Source organism: Heliconius melpomene, chromosome 21 (assembly GCF_056956725.1).
Source record: "Heliconius melpomene rosina isolate 202511_hmr_F chromosome 21, ASM5695672v1, whole genome shotgun sequence".
NCBI classification, from domain to species: Eukaryota; Metazoa; Arthropoda; class Insecta; order Lepidoptera; family Nymphalidae; genus Heliconius; species Heliconius melpomene.
Window position 1 is genome coordinate 3,622,707 of NC_140409.1, and position 22,607 is coordinate 3,645,313.

General features: G+C 34.0%; 1 protein-coding gene across 3 annotated transcripts in view; it reads right to left on the bottom strand.

Moving 5' to 3' along the window:
* The window catches only part of t (C45 family peptidase tan), a 45,026-nt gene extending 27,355 nt beyond the window's left edge, over positions 1–17,671 (bottom strand). Inside the window, exon 1 of one of the 3 annotated variants that reach the window (XM_085206489.1) lies at positions 17,527–17,671. In XM_085206489.1, coding sequence (XP_085062615.1) covers positions 17,527–17,536 — 10 coding nt within the window. In that variant the 5' untranslated portion in view covers positions 17,537–17,671. Of the gene's footprint in view, positions 1–8,771; positions 8,927–15,581; positions 15,631–17,526 lie in introns of those variants that run through there. The other 2 variants (XM_085206486.1, XM_085206485.1) reach the window with 2 other exon arrangements.
* Positions 17,672–22,607: the final 4,936 nt, after the last annotated feature.

Here is a 22,607-nt window from a genome sequence, read left to right on the forward strand (position 1 = left end):
TTATCCACCCGGTATTAGAAGGGTATTCTTATAAAATTTACAACGTATGCTATTTGATGAAATAATTGTATTAAAATTTAGTAAAAATTTTAATTTATTAATTATTTTTGCCAATTTTGGCTTGGATATGCACAACTGTGTGATCAGTTGATAACCTGGCCTTATTCTTCTTTCCTTGGGCAAAGAGAATTGAACTAAGTAAGGCTTTTATAAAAAAAATAATAATATATCTTTCACTTTTATTAACACACATTGGGTGTTGACTGGTTCACCTCAACGTCTTTTATAAATAAACTTTTTATAAATAGATCTTTATAAATTACTTTCTTTTTTCTGTTTTTGTTTTGTTTTAAATATAAAAATTGTCCTAGAACGCAATATGACAAAATAAACCTTTTTCCTCTAGTTAACTATTTAAATGTCTTAAAACTATTTATTCAAAACTTAAAGTTTTGCAAACTTTATCTAAATGTCAAAGGAAAGTATGCCAAAATCTGTTGCGTGGCTTAGAAGAAGCATGTGGAAGAACTGGTTTAATAAAGATTGACCTGGCGATTTAGTTTTGAGGTCGTGATGCATGTCCTACTGATTCGCGATCCATATGAAAAACTATTGGTTAATTTTCTTAATATTTTTTGTTTAAATATGCTTTCTATTAAGAAACTTGTTCTATAAATTATTGTTAAAATGGAAAGAAGAAAAGGCTGACTTAACAAGGAGGGTTATTTCACAGCATTTTATTTATAGATGGATGAGGCCAGTCGTGGCGCAGGTGTAGAAGTGTGTGACTGTAAACGCGACTGATTGTGGGTTTGATCCCCACCTGAGGAAATTAATATTTAATATTTTGGCTTCATCGCTCTGGTGTCGAACGAAAACGCAATGTTGAGTTCCGCCATTCACCACGCAATGTCCCCAAAATTCGGGGGTTTTATTAACCCCCCTTACCTTTAACACTAAGTTCCCTCTGATTTTAAGCAGATTAATATGTTTTATCCCATAGTGGGACACCGTGCCTAGTAAGTATAAAATTACCAATTTATATCATTTTAAAAATATTTTAAGAAAATTAACGAATTAAAATTAAAAACAGACTTATTTTATCGTCATCACTTTAATTGTTTATTTACGAAAAAACACGGTTAACTAAAAAAAATATTTGATAACATCTTTATTAACGTAATTAAATGATAATAGGACTTTATTTAAGTTAACGTATGTAAAAACAAGTTTAAAAATGCCTCACTGTAAGTGTTTGGGTTGATGGTATTTTTTTGTTTTCTTATACGACTATAGCATTATAGATACTTCACGTTTTTTCTCGTATAGCAGGATAGGCACAGAGATCTTGTGCTAAGAGTGTGCTTTCCCATTTTTCGCCCAATTTTCGAGACATTGAACACCATGTTTTATTTAACAGAGCGGCGAAATAACAATAAATTTAAATATCTATCCTCCGAATGGGAATCGAATTCACAACCATTGTGTCAAACAGAACCGTGTAATCTGTTATTATATTGTTATTATTATAATAGATAACAATGCAAATATATTACCACGTGTACGAAGATTTTTATAGTTTAAAAAGAAAAATAAAAATTTATAAAAAACTGCATGTGATTCATTTTATGACCATTGACGGATTTAAATACAAATATATAGCAATAGTGAGGCCATCGTGGCGCAGGGGCGGAAGGGTGTAACTATATCACGACGGTTGCGGGTTCGATCCCAACTCAATGGAATGAATTATGATGGCATGCAAGCTTATATTTTTTGAATATTACTCGTATTGCTATATGAGATTTTTCTTTGTATTAACTTTTGAGTTTGTAAAAAAATATATATAAGGAAAACACGATTTAACTTAATGATGTCCGGTTATTGTGTGCAAAGTTAATGGTTAACTTCAAAATAATATTAATATTTTTTTCAGATATATATATTTTTTTATGATCACTTCAATTTCGTAAGGTTGATACACTTACAAAATAATGAAACGTCACTATGCTTTAAATCCACATAATTTTCTTCAGCTAGATATATGTACACACATATTCTATTTGCACCACATTGGTATCGATAATAATTATTCTTATAATAATTTTTCAAATTATATGTTATTGTAAGAATAACATATTATTATGAATGATTATTTTGTAAAGCGCGCAGTTCTTGTTGTAATTGATATGCATAGTTTAAGAGTTCTATTGAAAAGATTACAGAAAAAAAAAACAATCATAGAAAATAAGAAAATTTTGATGTAATTTATTCTGTTTTTTTAAACAAAAATAATCATTAAATATTCGTTACAAATTTAAAGGTCGTTAGTTAAGTATGACTACTAGAGCAATCTTGTGCAAAGCTCCGGTAGAGCGAAGAAATGTTATTATAAAATAAGTAATTTCCACGAGTGGGAATCGAAACTACAATTGTAGTATTTACGTCATACGCTTGTGCCACTGCGCCATGAGGGGCTTAGAGTGTAAACCTGTGAACAACTTATTAATCAAACTATCAAGAAAGGCAAAAAACCGTCATAAAAAAACCCTCCCCACTTTCCGCCGAATCCAGGAGGCATTATGTTTTTTTTTTTTTTTTTTTTTTTTTTTTTTTTTTTTTTTTTTTTTTTTATTGAAGATGGGTAAGCATTTGTCCGCTATCTCACCTGGTGGTAAGTGACGATGCGAACGATGGTGGAGCATGCTTACCCAGAAAATGCCTATTCACTCTTTCCTTGAAGACGGTCAGGTTATATTTAACGGGGAACAGTTGAGCAGGCAGGGAGTTCCACTCCTTAGCTGTTCTTATAAGGAAAGTGGAGGCGAAGCGCTGCGTACGAGAAGCAGGCACATCGATAATATATGGGTGAAACCCCAGCCTACGTCTAGTGCTCTGCTGATGGAAAGGAGAAGAGGGTATCAGGTCATGCAACGCTGCTGCACACTCTCCGAAATGCACCCTATAGAATACCGACAGGCATGCTACTTTACGACGGTGTTCGAGGCTTTGCAGCTTTGCCTCAACAAGCTCTGTGTTGCCAATGAGCTTCTTGGCGCGATTTTCAATCGCGTCTAAGGTCGCTAGCTGATATTTAGCAGATCCATCCCATAGGTGACAGCAGTACTCCATACACGATCGGACTTGAGCTTGATAAAGTTGAAGAAGCTGTCCCGGTGTGAAATACTGCCTAACCCTTGAGAGGACACCTAGTTTTTTAGCTGCTGTAGTAGCCAGAGACTCGATATAACGTCCAAAGTTCAGATCTGACGTAAGGTTCATGCCAAGAAGCTCAAGATGGTCAGCCATCGGCACGGGTACATCTCGGAAAGTCGGAGTAAGATCGAAGGGGCTCCGTTTTGTAGAGAATAAACACGCCTGAGTTTTGGTAGCGTTAAACCTGACAAGATTAGCATCACCCCATTCGGAGACGCCCTGAAGTGCCAGATTCAGACGACTGATCATAGACTCCCGACAAGACTGGATTTCGTTCCGGTTGGCCTTCGCATTAGACCGATATTTGTCAACAACCGTGCTGTCATCAGCGTACCCAACGATACCGGGTGCTAACATATCGTTGATGTGCAGCAGGAATAGGGTTGCGGACAGAACAGAACCTTGAGGAACACCGGCATTTATAGCCTGTTGATCAGATACGCGGCCATCAAGGACAACTTGTATCGATCGCTCACTCAAGAAGTCTGATATCCAAATGCAAAGGTCAGGCGGTATTCCGTATGCGGGAAGCTTACTTATGAGGCTTGCGTGCCAGACCCTGTCAAATGCTTTAGAGATATCGAGAGACACGGCAAGGGCCTCGCCATATCTCTCGATAGCCTCGCCCCATACGTGAGTGACATACACAAGGAGATCTCCCGTCGATCGTCCTTTACGAAATCCGTACTGGTTATCGCTTAGGAGATCATTATCCTCCAGATATGCCACAAGCGTTTTGTTCAGTACACGCTCCATAGTCTTGCAGAGTATGGAGGTGACTGATATCGGCCTGTAGTTGGCAGGGTCAGCCCGACTGCCTTTTTTGGGCACATGTTGCACGTTTGCAAGCTTCCACGACTTGGGCACTACCCCAGTCTCTAGTGAGAGTCGAAACAGGCGTGTTAGAATAGGAGACAACTCAGGTGCACAGTTTCGCAGCACAATCGCGGGAATGCCGTCTGGGCCGCTCGCCTTATTCACGTCTAGATTTTGCAGGGCTACGCGTACCTCTTTTTGGCGAATGCGGACAGCTGCCATAGAGCAGTCGGCGCGGGGTAATGATGGTGGTGTTTTACCAGCATCATCTAGACGCGAGTTATCCGCAAACATAGAAGCGAACAAGTTCGCTTTATCTTCCGCAGTGTGAGCAAGCGAACCATCTGGCCTCTGCAAGGGCGGCAAAGAGGGCCGACAGAAGTTAGTTTCGACCGCTTTCGCAAGTGACCAAAATGCCTTACTACCCGCTGGGTACGAGGCAAGCTTAGCGCCTACTTTACGAATGCGGTCGAAACGAGCTCTGCGTAATTCTTTTTTGCCTAGCCTGGAGGCCCTGTTGAAGTTTTTCTTCAGTTCACGAGTATTCGGAGCTTTGCGCGTGCGAGCATCAGCCCAGGCAGTGTACGCCTTCTGTTTCCGCGCTTCTGCACGGTCACAGTCAGCGTCAAACCATGGGCGAGCTTTACCACCAGAAGGAATATCAGAGTATGGTATGAAATACTCCATGCCCTGCCGTAAGACTTCGGTTATGGCTTCTGCGCAGCTCGACGATTCTCCTGAAGAAAAACAAGATCTCCAAGGATAAGCTGAAAAGAAGTGGCGCATCTCATCCCAGTCTGCTGACTTGTATCGCCACACCCGTCTTAAACCGCAAGGGCCCTGATCGGGTGGTGAGTACAAGGATACAGACTTCACCAGACAGTGGTCAGAGGAGCCCAACGGGGCCGTAACTGCCACAGAGCATCGGTTTGGGTCTGTAGTCAACAGAAGGTCTAAGCAATTAGCTGTGTGGGACCCAACATCGGGGACCCTCATCGCACAATTGACCAGCTGGGAAAGATTTTGCAATAGTGAAAATTTGCGCGCTTCACGTCCAGCGTGGTCAGTCGTCTGGTATGGGAACAGCCACTCTTTGTGGTGAGCATTGAAGTCCCCCAGAATGAATAACTGTGCGGCTGGATACCTCTGCTGAATCTCCTCAGCAGCTTCGTTGAGATGACCAAAGAGCCTGGTTGTCTCCGCATCCCCACTGTGCGAGCGGTAGACACCAGCATACACATTTTGTGTTGCTCCAGTATCGACCAGTACCCAAAGTAAAGAAAAACCCGGTACCTCAAGGTTTTTGAGACGCTTGATGCAGATGTCATCGCGAACGTACAGGCAGACCCCTGCTCGCAGTTCGAACCTGTGTTCCAAGGAGTAGCCAGGATAGTTGAGGTACGAAGCGTCAGCTGGACATTTGATCTGCGTCTCAGTTAGGAACAGAAGATGCGGTCTTTCGGTCTCTAGGTGGTGGTGGACGGCGTTGATATTAGAGTGCAAGCCTCGAATATTGGTGAGGTGCACTTTCAATGGGAGGACGTGCAACCGCTGTTTAACCTTGTTTCTGTTTCTGTGCTTCATAATATTATTATTTGAGACGAGAGAAGAAGTGAATAGGCAGGAAGAAGGCAGTTGTGCGAGGCATCCTGACTCGTTTAGCCAAAGGAGCGAGCTGACTGCGACCACACACAGAAGAGGCTGGCTTGGAGACCGCGGGGACGCCCGAACCCCCCCGGGGATGCTCACCTGGTCCTCCCATCCGGTCGCCAACCGGCAAGGTGGAACAACCCGGGATTTTTCGTCAGGTGGCGGGGCAGCCTTTCACGGGTGGCTTTCCCGCTACTTGGGCCCCAACTGCCTACGGTCGGCCAGCGGTGCACCGTGCTTCGGATCCCGCTAGCCTCCAGAGCCAGACACCCGGTGCCGCGACAGTCAGGCGCTCCAAACCGCTTACTGTCAAGATGCAACTGCACAGACCCAACCTCCACATAGGCTACTACTAGCTGCGTACCGGAACGCGGTGATACCGTTTGGCGGTACGATTTAGTTAGTAGGGTGGTAACCAGCCACGGCCGGAGCCTACCACCGGAAAGAGTGTTGTCCATTTAGCACTGCCCAGGGGTCACGTGTAGGGTATCTAGAGTCATGAAGCCCATACTGGGCTTCGCCTACGGACGCGGACAACAATTAACCCCCTAAAAACAACAATTAACCCCCAAATGTGTTGAGTGACGTGATTAATTAAATAATTATAATAAAAAATACTTTATTAAATGTTATTGTATCAATAGTTCTACCTGTTCTGGTAAAACTCGTCGCACTAGCATATGTGAGCAAAGCATATTACGTACCGAAAAATATTATTTTCCAATGTCATGGTCGTTCACTTTGAGAAACGAGATTGTATAGGTATATTCATCTTCACAAGAACCAGATTGTGTTGTTTTTCAAATCTTTAAAGGTTTACTAATGAATTATATAAAAAAAATAATGTAATTTAAAACCGGTCACGTGCGAGTCGGACGCGCCCATCGCGGATTCCGTACCAAGTCTCTCACTTAAATGTTCTCTCTTCCTGCCAAATTTCATAATTGGATGTCCACGGGGAATACCCTGGACTTGGCTGGCAGGCCGGGCTGGCACTGCGGGCAACCGACCGACATTCGAGGAAATTAAATATTTATATTTTCACAAAGCCTCCAGAATTCGGTGGAAAGTGGGGAAGGGAGTGTCTAAGCACTAGGTTCCCTCGACCCTGCTGAGTGCGGGAAATATCGCGAAGCTGATTAGTATACTTTTTTCAAAATATCTACTCCTTATGATGAATATATTACCGTATGTCAACCTGGAGATGTATCATCTCTTTTAGGCTTGTGTGCATACCCATTTTACCTATAACGACCGACCCGCACTTGTCCTGAAGCCTACATCCACATGGTGAATCTTTGAAAAGCTAAGAAGTTTCTCCAGTTTTCCGGTATTCTTTAATTTTGGAAATATGAAATCCGGACGGGGAAAGTCGCAGTATCAACTATGAATAGTATAGCTATTGCAATGTAAGGTACATAACATTTACATAATGTATATTAATACAGCTTAGACCATTTTTTTAAATATTTAAATAAGATACAATTGATTCTGTCTAACTAGATTGCTATCTATATTCTTATTTACAGTTTATATTCAGATTTTATATTAAATCTATCCTTTTTATCAGGTTCTAAAATATATTAAATGTACTTATTATAATTAGCTTTACATTGTTTCAATTCAAGAAGCTTCTATTTAAAAATAAATGATTATAGTTATTATTTATATATATAGATAATGTAATCTAGTCGGAGTCGGTTATATTCAAAATAAAAACCGGTTGAGTGAATTTTCACTTTACTGATTTTTCCCTGTATTTGATTGATATTTATGTCAATTTGATACCTCCAGACGACCTCACAAAAAAACAAAGTGATCCCATAAGGATTCCGTTTCACCCTTTGAGGTACAGAACCCTAAAATCAGCAGAAGGTCCTAATTATATGGATACAATGCACATTCTTTAACTGAAATTTAACAAATACACGAAAACAAAGCAAAATAAAAAAAAACAACCGTTGCAACTAACAATGAATTTTAATATAAACTTTCATACATTTAGTGCGAACCAGTTTGAATAATATTCGTTTTAGAAAAAAAGTTAAATACAAAGCGGAGTGGAATTAATTTGATACTAGGATAGACTGCATAAAATAATATTATTGAAATTTGCATGTATTTCCATATACAGTAATACTAGCTCATTATACTTTACACGGTTATTAAATACTAGCGACCAACACACGGCTTCGCCCGCTTACGTTTATTATTATAAATTATAGTCAAACTATACAAATTATATAAATTAGTCTATTTTTCATTTAAATGAATGAGTTGTAAATACTACAAAGCCACATCCAAATAGGTTCAGTAGTTTTTGCGTGAAAGGGAAACAAACATTCGTCCTTACAATTTTTTACATTAATTTATAACAAATCTAGCAAATTAACTTCAGAGAAACCAATGTGCTTATCTAGTAGCTATCTATGTAGATAGATAGATAGAACACATTGACAGAATCGTTAATAGAAGAGCATTGAATATGTATGTATAAACGTGCTTCATTTTTTTATAATATTAGATACATAAAATCTTAAGTGAATTATCAATATTTTACGCAAATTTTAAAGGTACGGTCCGATGAGTCCCTTCCTTTTTCAAACAAATAGATAATTTATATTATTAAATAATAAATAAGTAAACAAAAAAACACAAATTAAATTAAAATTAAAAGATTACAAGTGGATATCAAAAATTAGTTTCACACGGCGCATAATAAATTGGTTTTAAGCTAGTATCAATAATTTAAGGTGAATGCTTTAAGAGAATGCCCCCTAGTACTTGGTCTCAAATAGAAATTCTACTTAAGCAGTATTTAAATGGTATGTTTTACTTTTAAAGCTAATAATTTTCTTATATATAAATACTGTTTTCCCATTTAAATATTGATGTATTAAAAATAATATTTTTGATATATATATATGCTTATTTAAAAAAATCGCAATCGCAGAGTCAATAAAAATAATAAAATATATTTTTCTTATATAAGAAAAAAAAAATAAATACACTAAAAAACACAGCAGTTGTAAAATACAAAAGAAAATCTTTCAAATACATTATTTAAAATTAAATTGAATTGGACTTACCTATGTTAAATATTAGAAAAACACAACACACTATGAAAATCTTCATATTTGTTAACTCGTTTTCTATACAGAAGTGTTAAAGATCGCGCCACTACTGGCTTAGCAAACGTTTTACGGCTATTTAAGAAAGGCGCGAGGCTCGGAGAGCATCCATAAAAAATATTATATGTAAAGTTGGAAGTCGTACACGTACAGTGTACGAGACGTTTCTGGTATCATAGTAATACAGTGTTATATAATTAATTAATTATGTATTCCTCTACGTCTTGTTTATTACTAGTATATAAAAAGTATTTTTTATTAAAATGTAAAACTAATTTTTTAACAGCTATGTCAAAAAAGCTAAATATAAAATAATTATCCATTCAGGTAAATTCAGTTGTTACGATAAAGAAAGTAAGCGAATATACGATAGTTAGATAACGCTTCATTACACGAACTAAGTATATATGAATGATTAGTATATAAGAGTATACGTAATAATGATGTACCGAATGGTTATGACCAATTAATTGATTAATCAATTAGTTAGAATAACACAATTAAATAAGAGACTAAGTAAAAAATATATATTATTGAATAAATTAACGGAATATCTCTGTCTGTTTGTTTCTTTTCAACGAGATAGTTACTGAAAGTACCGGTCGGGTTTTTAAAATTTCTTTTTGTGTTTTGTCAATGATAATGACGCTAAAGTTATTGTTTCTGATTGTGTAATATGCAAAAACTATTCTTGCGTATTTTATGAAGTTTATACAAGTGATGTATGAGAAAACAATACTTTTTTTGCATTTTGAAGTTATATCTCGCACCAGAGTAGGCATAAAGAAAAATATATGAAATTAAAAAGTATTTGATGATAAATATGATTGTGTAACTTGAAAAAAAATTCCACTGTAAGTCCACGTTTTGAATAACAATTATTATTCAATTATGTATACATAATTTATTATTGACACTATAATAATATGTTTCAGATCGTGTCTTTAACACAATATTATTATTGCGTAACTCGACACTCATAAATAAGTGTTAAGTTACGCAATACGTATCGTCAATCAATAAGAAAAAACATTTTGCAGTAACATATAAAGTAAAAGTAAGAAATAATTTTAATAAGCATTATTTTATAGCGTTGAATTGCCCTTTCTCACATACATATATGTAAAAACAAGGTCAAAGACTTTCTTTTAATTTTAAGCATTTTTTTAAAAACTTATATGGCCTTAAATAAAAAAAATATTGTATTTTCAGATATATAATTGTTGTTATCATTAATGATATTTCTCTAGATATTTTATACAATGGCGCAGTTTCAACGAAGTCCATTAAAACAACAATATCATATATTAACCAAATATTCATCTTCATAATATACTAGTTTTACGTGAGGCTTCGCCGGCATTGTCAGGTAGAAAAAGCTTTGATTTGTATATGACTCATGACTCATTGTAGGTACCTAAGGTAACTCTCAGGTACAGTGAGTTACATCGAAAGGACTAATGTGAACTAATACTAATAGCTTATAGCCTCGATAAGTGGACTAACTAACACAAAAAAATCAACTCCAATTAATAGTTACTGAACAAATTCAACAACAATAGTATTTAAGGTCCTTAATTAAGTCGAAATTAAAAACACTTTTCTTTTTAATTCTGCAAAATATGGGAATAAAATGAAATAAGAGGCCAGTCGTGCGCAGGAGAACAAAGTGTGACTGTAAATGCGACTGGTTGTGGATTCGATCTCCATGGAGGAAATGAAATATTTATTTAAATGTATACTTCCACTACTTCCCCCGGTGTCGAGGCAAAGCGCGGCGTTGAGTTCCACCACTCAACACACAATGTCTCCATAATGCCGCCTGACTAACCCGCTGTGTGCGGGTTACAGCGTGAAGCTAATATTTTAAAATTGAATAAAAAAATAATAACCAGTGCTAGTCTGAACGTACACCATAAAAATCGGACAGAGCCGGTTTAATTGTGTTAAATATCAGAAAATATGTTATCAGCGTTCTTTATAATAGAGTTGCATAGAAATAAATAGTTGATAAACATGAGGCAATGAGAGGCTGTGATAAGGTAAAGTCGGTCAAGTCCGTAACTTATAGTTTATTGTAATTCATTCAACATCCTCTTATAGTAAATAATCTTATAATATTCCTACTTGAAAATGTATTACAAATCTTATGGAAAATCTTTTGCAAAAGGAATTTAATCATAAGTTTAGCTTATCTGTTTTTTGTTATAATAAACTAAAAGCAATTAAATGTACCTCAAAGTATGTCAAGTCCGACATATTTATCATCATCATCATCATCATCATCAATATCAACCTGGCCTCGAACAGTGCCTGGTCATAGGTCTCTCCGATGACATGCCACGGAGTTCAACTTTATGCTCTTGACATGCAACCCGATGGAGGTTCGATCCCCACTTGATGTAATGATGGATATAATTTCTTAATATTTTCATTTATTCGCTTTGGGCGTTTAGTTCCGCCACTCAACAGACTATGCCTCGAAAAATTCGTCGGAAAGTGGAGAACGGAGATTCTTCACAACGAGTTGATCTGACAGAGAATCAAAGCTATTGATAATAAATACCTTCAATTTTTTACTACATAGTTAAAGGTTACTGAGATTAGCAGACTGTATGATTTGTTTTTTTTTATTTATTTAGGTGTTCCATATAGTGAAGACACTTTTAAGTTCACAAAATATTAGAATGACTGTTAAAAATATATTAATATATATATATATGCATTATATAATAAATATATATATGCATTGTGTGTTGCCAGAGCAAGGAAATGAAAATATTACATGTTTAATTTATTCCACCGAGTAGGGATCGAACCCATAACTGTCGTATTTACGGTCACACATTTGTGCCATGACGGCCTCGATTCACATTTCTTGTCTCATTTTATCGAAGTGTGAAAATTTTTATTATTTATTTAAATGTAATAATTTTATACATGTAACTTTCATTAAGTACCACCATCATCACAGGTCAACCTATTTCCTTTATAGATGTACTAGCTTTTACATGTGGATTCGTCCACGTGGTAATGGACCTAAAAGTACACGCTACTCTTTTTTTCTAAATTTAATAATTTTTACTTAAGGGATTGGTTACGTAATTTAGCCTATTAATAGTATTCCTCAATAAATGGAATATCCAATGCAAAATTTCAATTCAAATCTGCAGTTCCTGAGATAACCGCGGTCAAGCAAACAAACTATTTATGTTTATATTATTAAATGTAGATAGTATAGATGCACATATGCAATATGTAAACAACGTTATAATAGTTTTTGCCTTGCTCTAGTAAAGATAAGGTGTTGAGTATCACTACTCATCATGTACTATGTAGAAGTAGTGATTGTGCTCTAGGTTAAGGCTACGCGGCTGATATTGACCCGTTACATTATAATTATATGCATACTCGTATACATAAATCAATAATTTATATAAAACTGCACGTGACAACATTGATTTTTTATTATATGTTATTACAGTTTTTACGTCGTTTCGTTATGATTTTACTTCAAAGTTGTGCGTTCGATTACTCTCTCATAAATAAATATAATTTTTTAATACTAGCGACCCGTTCGCGGCTTCGCCCGCTTATGTTTTAATATATCTTACAAATAATAGCTTTAAATAGCAAATAATGCATATTTCGACACTCTTAAGGAAATCAAATTTATTACGGTCCTTCTGATTAACCCAGAATTATGAAATTTGGCAGCTAGCAACTACAGGTAGTACTAGTTCAGGAAAAATATGAAAATAATGATTGATCTGACAACAATCAGATGAAAGGGCTCTGTCTAAGCCAAGCCTGAATTCTAAGGCCTGGAAACTCAAGACCTTCAATTTGTATACGGAACCCTCGCTGGACGAGCCTGGCTCGTGCTTGTCCGGTTTTTTTGTTTAATAGATACCAACAGTAATTACAACACATGAAAAGATTACTCAAAGATACAAAGATTACAGTTTATTTTAGGCATTTTTTTATTCTTGTACCATTGGAAAAGCCACAACAATCTTGTAGTTAATAAATATTTTTTCCAAATTACAAAATAGTCTATGTCTTTCACCAGCTAATTATCATACCGGCGGAATTCCTGATTAGTATCGACATTGTACTATTGATAGTAATTGAAAAATTGTTATACGGCAGGAGGATACCTTTGCATTATGCAAAAATTAAAACTATTTTTTAATACACATTATAGAATAATATATTCTATAGATGAGTATTTAATATTGTTTCACTATAATACCTAATTATATTCCTTAAAAGGTCACTCTGTACTAATATTTTAAATCATTTAATGAAATATCAATAACTTCACTATATCGTCGTAGTCGTATATATCTATTTCATTATAGTTTGACTATGATTTCCATTACCTGTTCATATTTACTTTCGAAAACCAACGAAAAAAAATTCAGGATTTTTCATATCAAGTGAGCGATGGAATTAGAAAAAGATTTTATTAAGAAAGAATAAGAATCACGGTACATTTAACACATTAGTAAAGGAGGGTCTATATTAACAATATCTTAATTGTAGTTTGCATTTCTATACAATCTAGGACTAGGCTATTAAGGTTAATGGGCTTTAAGACTATATCTATCACAAATATTTTATTTGTGTAAATAATTACTATATTAGATTTTAGACTATAATCATTTTAAAAAAAATCATTTACATAATTATATTTAAATATCTTTTAAATATAATTGTGTTAATGACGTTACAGTAATTAAGACATTTATATTTAATTATCTATATCTTTATATTAGATTATAGTCTAAAACAGAATTATTATCTGTGTAATACGTTATTCAGAACAATGAGGTCCTGGTAACTTCTGACACTACAATATTTGAGATAGTTCATGAAACATTATATTTCTATAAGAGTCTAAAATCCCCTATATCCCCCTATAATTATATAAAATAATCTCCTATATTCCCTATATTCTACCCTGCTACCATGCTATATGCGGAATACAGCGTGAACCTGGAAAAAAACAAGATCATAAAATAAACCGTTATCTGATTACATAAAACGAATATAAGATGTAATCGAATCGAGTTTTCTCAAAAGGAATCCATCCATCCATCCATCTATTTTAAGAATGATCTTACATTTTATCCTATTTAAAAGAGATTTTCCGGTATTCATTTTCGTCCAAATGGACCGTACTAGTAATATATTCCTGACGTCTGTACTTGGACCGTCTTCCGGAAAATTTATTTTAAATGAAAAATTTCATTTTGTGTAGATACGTATTTTTCTCATAAAACGCTGAAACGGGAATACGTCGTCGTATGTTGTTCGTGTAATTGATTTAATCTACGATACGAATATGTTTGTACACATGTCACTGAGCTCGAGATCAGAATATTACAGAACCTGTATAGCTGTAGCAGAAGAGCGTTATATATAAATAGCTAATTGCATTAGATTTCTTTTTTTACTACTTTTCTTTAGCTTCATGCTGCTTTTCCCTTCTGTAATAAACGGAGAGTACATGATGCCAAAATAGCTAAGATTTAAATTATTTCTTTGCTTAGTAATATACAAATTCAATTGTCATATAAAATATCTGTTTGCACATGCTTTAATTAACATAAATATAGAGTACCTGTATTTCTACATTTTACTTTTGAGATAGTTCATAAAATCTTTCTATAAGAGTTAGAAGCTTATAACTAAATTGCTGAGTATTATTATATTGCTGCAAATAACGTTGAACTTTTATACGTTTCCATATAGGAAAGTCTACCTTTTAAAAGCTGAAAGCTGCAAAATCTGTAGGAAGTGGAAAATTGCAATATTCCATTCCTATTATATATTATTGGCAAGACCTTACGAGTGCGTTCCTTTGATACGGCTCGCTATTCAATGAGTTCTAATATGAAGTGACTTTATTATTGCTATAACTGTACGTCTGTCGTCTACTAACAAGAAATAAGTCAAATAAATAATATTTATACTGTATCCCGCATATATCAATAAACAGAGGCAACCTTGTGAGTTCGATCCTGCCTCGAGAATTTTCATTTCATTGATATTTTCAATTCATCGCTCTGGTGTCGAGGCAAAGCGCGGCGTTGATTTTCACCATTCAACAAGCAGTGACTCAAGAATTCGGCGGAAAATTGAGAACTGAGTGTTTTAACACTAGGTTTCCTCTGGCTATGAAGCGTGAAGCTGATATTCTTTGTATGTTTTGCTAACAAAATAGAATTTGTTGTGAACTACAATAATATAGTCACAGATAAATATTTTCTTACGTAACATAAATAAAGTTCGCTCATTATTTTACAGATACTTAAATAAAAAACCCAGCAAGTTATAATGATTTATTAGAAAAAGTGCAATTTTTCTTGACAATTTTAAAAGCAATTGCTTGTTATTGCGCACTTCTGCGTTTCATCCTCTTATTACAGTTTTTAATTTCTTTTTAATGTTAAATATAAATTTAAAATATTAAGTGAATTTTATCCACAATGTCCATGATTGATATAAATCAAATTAACAATTTTGATTTCATATGAGAATTTGGAGTTTTAATGCCGGTACTATCTTTGATAAGAAATATATTTTGTGTCTAGTATATTTTTTTTATTGGTGTAAAGCGTGGAGTTAAGTTCCACTACGCATTTTTTTGAACATGAAGTAAATGACATAATAATTACAGTACACCGGGTGGGTAGGGAAGAGGGTACTCTGTCCCTGAAAATTGCAAGCACTACGTAGCTACTTGAGAGTAGTACTTACTTAGACTTGCAGCCGCCGATCTGGCTGGAAACATTCCATCACTATATAATATGCAGTAAGTGGCAAGCGCAGCAATTATAATATCACGTTAATGTTCAATAGGTTACAAGGAAAGATGGAGGTTCTTTACAAGGGAAAAAGTAGATCCGTAAAAAAGAATAATTCATACACTTATTTAACTCGAACCACCGATCGACATAACGATGTATGAAATGTGTATACAATTAAAGACAGTAAAATAATGAAAATAGTCTTAAAACATCTACTATCCTCTGATTTTTTAGTCAAAATGTTGTTCCATACTATTTAATTATCAGGAACCTCAGTAGAAACAATAGAATAGAATATTTTTATTGCTAAATAAAAAAAAAATAAACGAAATAAAATAACATATATATACTTATGCCGAAGGAAGAAAAAATGATTTTAGAAGTAATTTATAAATAGAGAACAAAAGTGGAGAAAGGAGACCGCCCTGGAGAACACCCGCAGTAAAAGAGTATAAGAAAGTTGATTTGTTATTTGCTTATACATACTGTTGTCGGTCAGGTAACAAGCTTCTGAACAACAAAGTTATACAATAATAAAAATGATTAAACCTTTCTACATTTATTTTAATAAAAAACGAACGGCGGTAAACGGTGAAATATAATTTTGTTTGTGACAATAATCAATATCGCATGGAAGCCATACTGTTTACTCCACTAAGCTACGTAACGTATTAGAGTTATAATTAAATTTATCGATTAATAGTTTATTTCTTCGAGTGAATACTAACAGAAAGTATTTTGCTTAAACAAACTCTTGTCGGCATTCCTAAAGAATAAGTATCGTCTTGGCAGTAGTTAGTGTTAGTGCTTAAGAAAGGCACACATTAGTCGGTTAAAATTTCTTAAAAAATAGCCACATTTGAAATTTCATTTCGTCTTTTTGATTTTCTTTTCAGATTATATTTGATGCACTTACTTATTGTTGCCTATTATATATCTTAAATATTAAATATATATATATATATAATACAAAGCTATATAATATTAGATACCCATGCTGAACATTGAAATTTATTTCAATACGAATAATATTGCGATAGGTAATTTTAAATTCTTTTAACTATTATTATAGTATATATTGTGGGCTGGAGCACCCAAGGCGAGTGTTGATATATCAGAAAGGGTACCCTTAATAGGAAAGGGTACATTTGTGGTAGCAGGTCCACCTCATTTAGAGAGCGTAGATAATATTAAGTTGTAACTACCATCTACTTCTGATATGTTAACACAGGTTTGGCAATTTGATTTGTTATGTGAAACTGCGCAACCAATATAATTATGTACTGTGTATAAAGTTATATGTATTTTTAAAATAATTTGAAATATCTACGTCTTATTCTATATAAATATTGCGGTAAAATATTTACCTAAGAATTATATACACCAACGATTACAACTTAAGTAATAGCATATCATTACAATATTTATTCACTAGAGCTAGCCTAGTAAAATCATATTCAAAGAAACTAGTATAACAGTTACTATCGTAGAAAGTGTCAGAGATATAGTTATATATATTTTCTTATATATTTATATATTACAACGTAAAATAAAATTCCACAAAAAATAAAACAGCAAAATAATAACCAACGTCTTTCATATAACGTGACCAAGGTATTTAAATACGAACATAATTATGTGTGATCCATCACAAGAATATACCTACTATAAGAACTATTCTTATATTTGTGAACGAAACTTCTATAGGGGAGTCCCCTGATTTTAAACTGAAATATACTTTGCTTAGGCTGAAAATACGTAATTTTTACAGATAAAAAAATATATAGAACATATCTGGGCATATCAAAAGATAAAGCAACAGTCGCTCGCTTAGCTATAGAAATCGTTATCTCTATATTTTTAGTTTAAACGAGTTATCTTATCAATGCACTTACCTTCCGCCATTACCTCGACGCACGTCCAAAACTCAGCAAGAAATGATACAGTACTGCCTTTCCCACTAATGGAAACCTTATGATCGTCTGTAATTGTATTAGCCGCATTATCTATTTTTACTGTTCAACAGCGGTATATTTGCACGTGAAACATAATGTGTTAGATAATTGATGTTAGTTTATTTTATAAGTTTATAGTTTGTTTACTGTGGTAAGAGAGATAAGTGTTTCAGGTTGTTTTAAAATTTTTACTGCGACAGTTATATTACACTGTATCCCGTATACAGTAGAGTAGGCAGAGGGAACCTTCCCTTCCGTTTCGGTCCTTTCGTTTCCTATTTTTCAAATTCTGGAGGAATTTTGTGTTGAGTGGCGGACTGAATGCCGCGCTTTGTCTCAACACCAGAGGGAAGAAATATTTCATTTCTTCGATCGAGAATCGAACCCACAACCTATCGTGTTTACAGTCACATGCTAGTGCCAATGCACCGCGACAGGTTCCAAAAGCTGAATATACATATGTATTAGAAACACTTTGTAAGAATAACTTAACATATACGTTATATATACCATACCATAAAACTATACTTGGATAGATAAAAAATATATTTTGTTTAGACTTACCACGAGCACCTTATTCTACGAGACGAGCATATTTTCAATATTATAACGTGAATAGGTAAAGCTCGTTGTAATCTTCTTATCGGGATTTCAAATAATTCTACCAACCCGCTCAGCCAGTATAGTGGCATAAGTTACTGGCCTATATCTGGGATATTTATATATGTTTTATTAATCATTGTGTATTTGCCAGTCGTGATGCTGACTCACAATTGTGTGACTGTAAATGCGCCTTACTGTGGGTTCGATCCCCGGACGAGGAAACAAAACATTTAATATTTTCATATCTTCGCTCTGGTGTCGTGGCAAAGCACGGCCGGTTGAGTTCCGCCACTCTACACGCATTGCTTCCGGAATTTGGCGGAAAATGGAAACGGAGTGACACTAGGTTCCCTCTGCCTATCCTGTTCTGGGCGGGATGTATTTGACGAAATCGGATTAATCACAATTTAGTTTCTTTGTTTCATCATGGTATAGGAACTTTACTTATACCCATTATCGTCATATTTAGTTAAACACATTTACAAAACGAATGACGTAAAAAAGTATTAATAATTTCGCACAAAAATACATGCAAAGGAATAGAAAATCTAGAAATGTACTTGTAAATGTTCTTCTATATTTTTACTGTTACAATTAGTTTTTATTAATTACTAGCGGACCCGGACGCGGCTACGCCTGCTTGACATATAAGAATATAATTTCTATAGAAATATAATTTCAATCTAGATGAAATGCTAAAAGTGACTATTATATTTATTTTCATAAGGATGAATATCAAAATGACGCGGTAACGAACGCGGTCGCGAAGCGACGACGGTTGTTATTACCATGGCAGAATAAATTGCATGTCAAATTAGAAAGAATTTTAATTTATTAGTTTATACGTGTAATGTAATGTTATATAGCCTATAGCACTTCTGAAGAATGCAGCTTTCATACAAAACAAAAACAAAGTAAATCGATCCAGTAGATCCAGATATCTTAGCGTTCATACAAACAAACAAACAAACAAACAAACTCTTCCGCTTTATTATATTAGTATAGATATGAAAGAAACTTGAATATAAATGCCGTCGTAGAGTAGTCTTTCCTCTGGTAACTAGACGCAGCGTTAAGCTCCGCCATTGAACAAGCAATGTCTTCGAAGTTGGTTTTAAAATGAGCGTTTTGACACAAACCCTGGTATGGCCTGCCATGCAGCCATTACCACGAAAAAATCCATAAATAATTATATGCCTTCATATCTTTCTTTCTATTCCTCTCTCTATTTATACCTATAAACCTATGCTTCATAAAAAAATTATTTATCCTTTAAACGGCACAAACGTTTAGCAAAACCTTAGCGAATCCAATTACGCCAGTTATGTGGTTGACTGCAGTCTGTTTTGTTATAATTTTGTTGCTTCGACGCTATTATGAGGCATAATAAGACTTGACGTTCCTATTTTGATCATTAATTATCAATACATAAATGATATTTTGTGTATAGAGTAATTGGTTATTAATAACTTATTAATACACTATTAATTGAAAAACCAGTTAGACATAAAAAGGAAATAATAGCGAGATGGTGTTAGTAGATGAATATTTTTTTTTTCGTTTCAGGTTCACTCTGTGCGCCGCATGTAATAGGGCAGGCATATGGAGCCTAGTGTTGAGACACTACACTTCTCGCTTTCCACCGAATTCTGGAGATCTCACGTGTGGTGTGGCTGAAATCAACGTTGCGCTTTGACTGGGCATCAGAGCGAAGAAATGAATATATTAAATATTTCATTACCTCGTGTGGGAGTCGAACCCACAACCTGTAGTGTTTACAGTCCCACGCTTGAGCCCCTGCGCCAGGACTGGCCTTTATGTCTAAATATTTTTGTATATTATAAAATAAATGTATAAATAATTTTATGTCATGCTACACAATGAGGAAAAAAGGAAAATTGTGTATAAATAGACATTGCCGTAAGTGCTGTAATGTGAATAAAATTACATCGTTGTCCTTCAAAGAGTTCTATATTTTGAGATTGGTTTATTTGAAGTAGAGGAAATTTCCTTAGTTTGTGTCATATAATATGTATATATGTTTGGAAAATTTTGTTATTTATGTATAGCGTAGAAAATAACGTAAGTATAACGTCTTAAATACACGAAATACACAAAAATATAAATTCAGGGATTGTTATAATTTAATAATTTTATTATATCCATTTCCAAGGCCTTATTTATCCTTTTCAGTAAAACTCCAGTGAAATGTAAAGATTACCATAAAAAATTAAGTAGATATATTAACAGGTAATTTTTAAAAAATGTAAATATACTATATATTTACATTTTTTTAATTAATGTGCTTAAAATAAGGTCAAAAAAGGACACAAGTGTGCGTCTGTAAAAGCGACAGGTGGTTGCCATTCGAAGAAATGAACTATTTAATATTTTCTTTTCTTCGCTTTGGTAACGAGACAAAGCACAGCGTTGAGTTTCACCAGTCAACACGCACGACGAAATGCCTCTAGAATTCGGCGGAATATGGGATACTGAAGTGGGAAAGGAATGTCTTAACACTAGGTTCCCTCTGCCCACCTGGGTGGAGTAAATGGCGTGAGATTAAAAAAATATATTAAAATTTTGAGTCTTTATAATTATATTATAAGTAACAATATAACCAAAGCCTGTAAGTTAGATATTAATATGAAATAAAACATTATTTTTACTTAATTTTTGCCTGCTGTGGTGGACTAGTAAAGATGAACTTCAAAAGATAAGGTTTTATATGTAATTACTTCCAAGCCTATACGTTGTTAAATTTGTTTGCCCATTTACTTACCAGCATAATGAGTCAGAGCCTCATATCGCTAGGAGATCCTGAATTTCATAATATTAATAAAGTAATATATATGGCATGTATCTACTGAACCAAGTCTTAAGTATATATAACCTAAATTACTTAGAATATTCATATTAAAAGTTGGTTTTGTTTCTAGTTAATTTTTTTAAGGTATAATGAAATTATTACAAAAAAAAATTTTCTCGAAAGATTATTGAGTTAGTCTAACGTTTGCTAGTTGCTAAATTAATGTTTTCAATCAGTCTATATTATATCGTAAAAATGTTTTTTATAGATCTTAGACAAAGCTATTTTTAGGGTTCCCTATCTAAAAAGAAAAAAAGGGGGCCCTTATAGGCTTACTTTTTTATCCGTATCAAATGCATTTGGGTAGAGGTATCAATCTGAAATTAATTGCAAATATTTCTATTGTCTTTGGTCCCTTAGCTCAGAAAAAGTCAAGTTACTAAGTCAACGCAATCAAAAGATACGTCGAAACCAATAGAGTACTTGCCGTGGACCTACAGTTATGAAAGGTACGAAGGTATCACTTCCAAAGAAGAGGAAAAAAAATCCAATATTATTTTTTTTGGATATTTTATAAAATATATATATATATATATATATATATTACAAACTTAAATATGTAGTTAATTTCATACAAAATAAATGCACACGTCCACAAACTTAAGCTTGCTTACTTTTATAACTTTGCTTTAATATACAATACTGAAATTGGTACGGAACCCTCGATAGTGCTTCTGATTCACACTTGGCCGGTTTTTCCTTTATAATCTGTTTTTAATGTCGTCTCAAAGTCTGTTTTATAACTCTGGCTGGTAATAATTTAAAAAGCATTGATGAGTTTTTCTGTTTAATCTGCTGTAATATGCCAATATTACTTCTGATTTTTAAATGGTGAAATAGTACAAGGTGACATTAACAAATATAAATAATGAAGGTAAAGTAATGTATATGTTGAAATATAACAATATAGTTTTTTATTATCAAAGAGGAATACATTTTACATTTAAATATAAATTAATATAAAAAATATACAAAAAAACCTTCGGTGGCTAGGGCTCCAAAGACAGACCTCACAATACGCTCAGTCTCAAGTAATACTGCCTTCTGCATTCGGTTCTTGATTTTACAGCTAAGTGAAAACGTCTTGAGATGTTTATAACTAAGTTCTTTCTATGTAAAGTCTAAAAAAATTATAATTTCTTGTAAAAAGTGTGAAAATATTTCTCTTACAAACTAATGAGCAACGACAATATTTTATCTTTCGATATCACTTTTAGTGTACGGTGATGGTATATTTCGAATTTGTTATGAAATTAAAAATACTTATTGTGGTAGCGATGTAGTTAGTTATTTAAGTTTTTTTAAAAATTGAGACATTAATAGTTTAAAGAACAGACATATAAGGATATACCTACTTAAAATAATGTCAATGGTTAATTTTGGTTGTTCAATTTTTATAGAAACATTTTCACAAAGTTTTTCAGATGATAATGACAAACTTGACATAATGTATTTTTTTTTGTAAAATAAATTATTTTTTTTTAGTCTACGCTGCATCTACAGCACCTACAGCAGGGCTTGTGTTAGAGTCATTGCATGTTTCATTGCA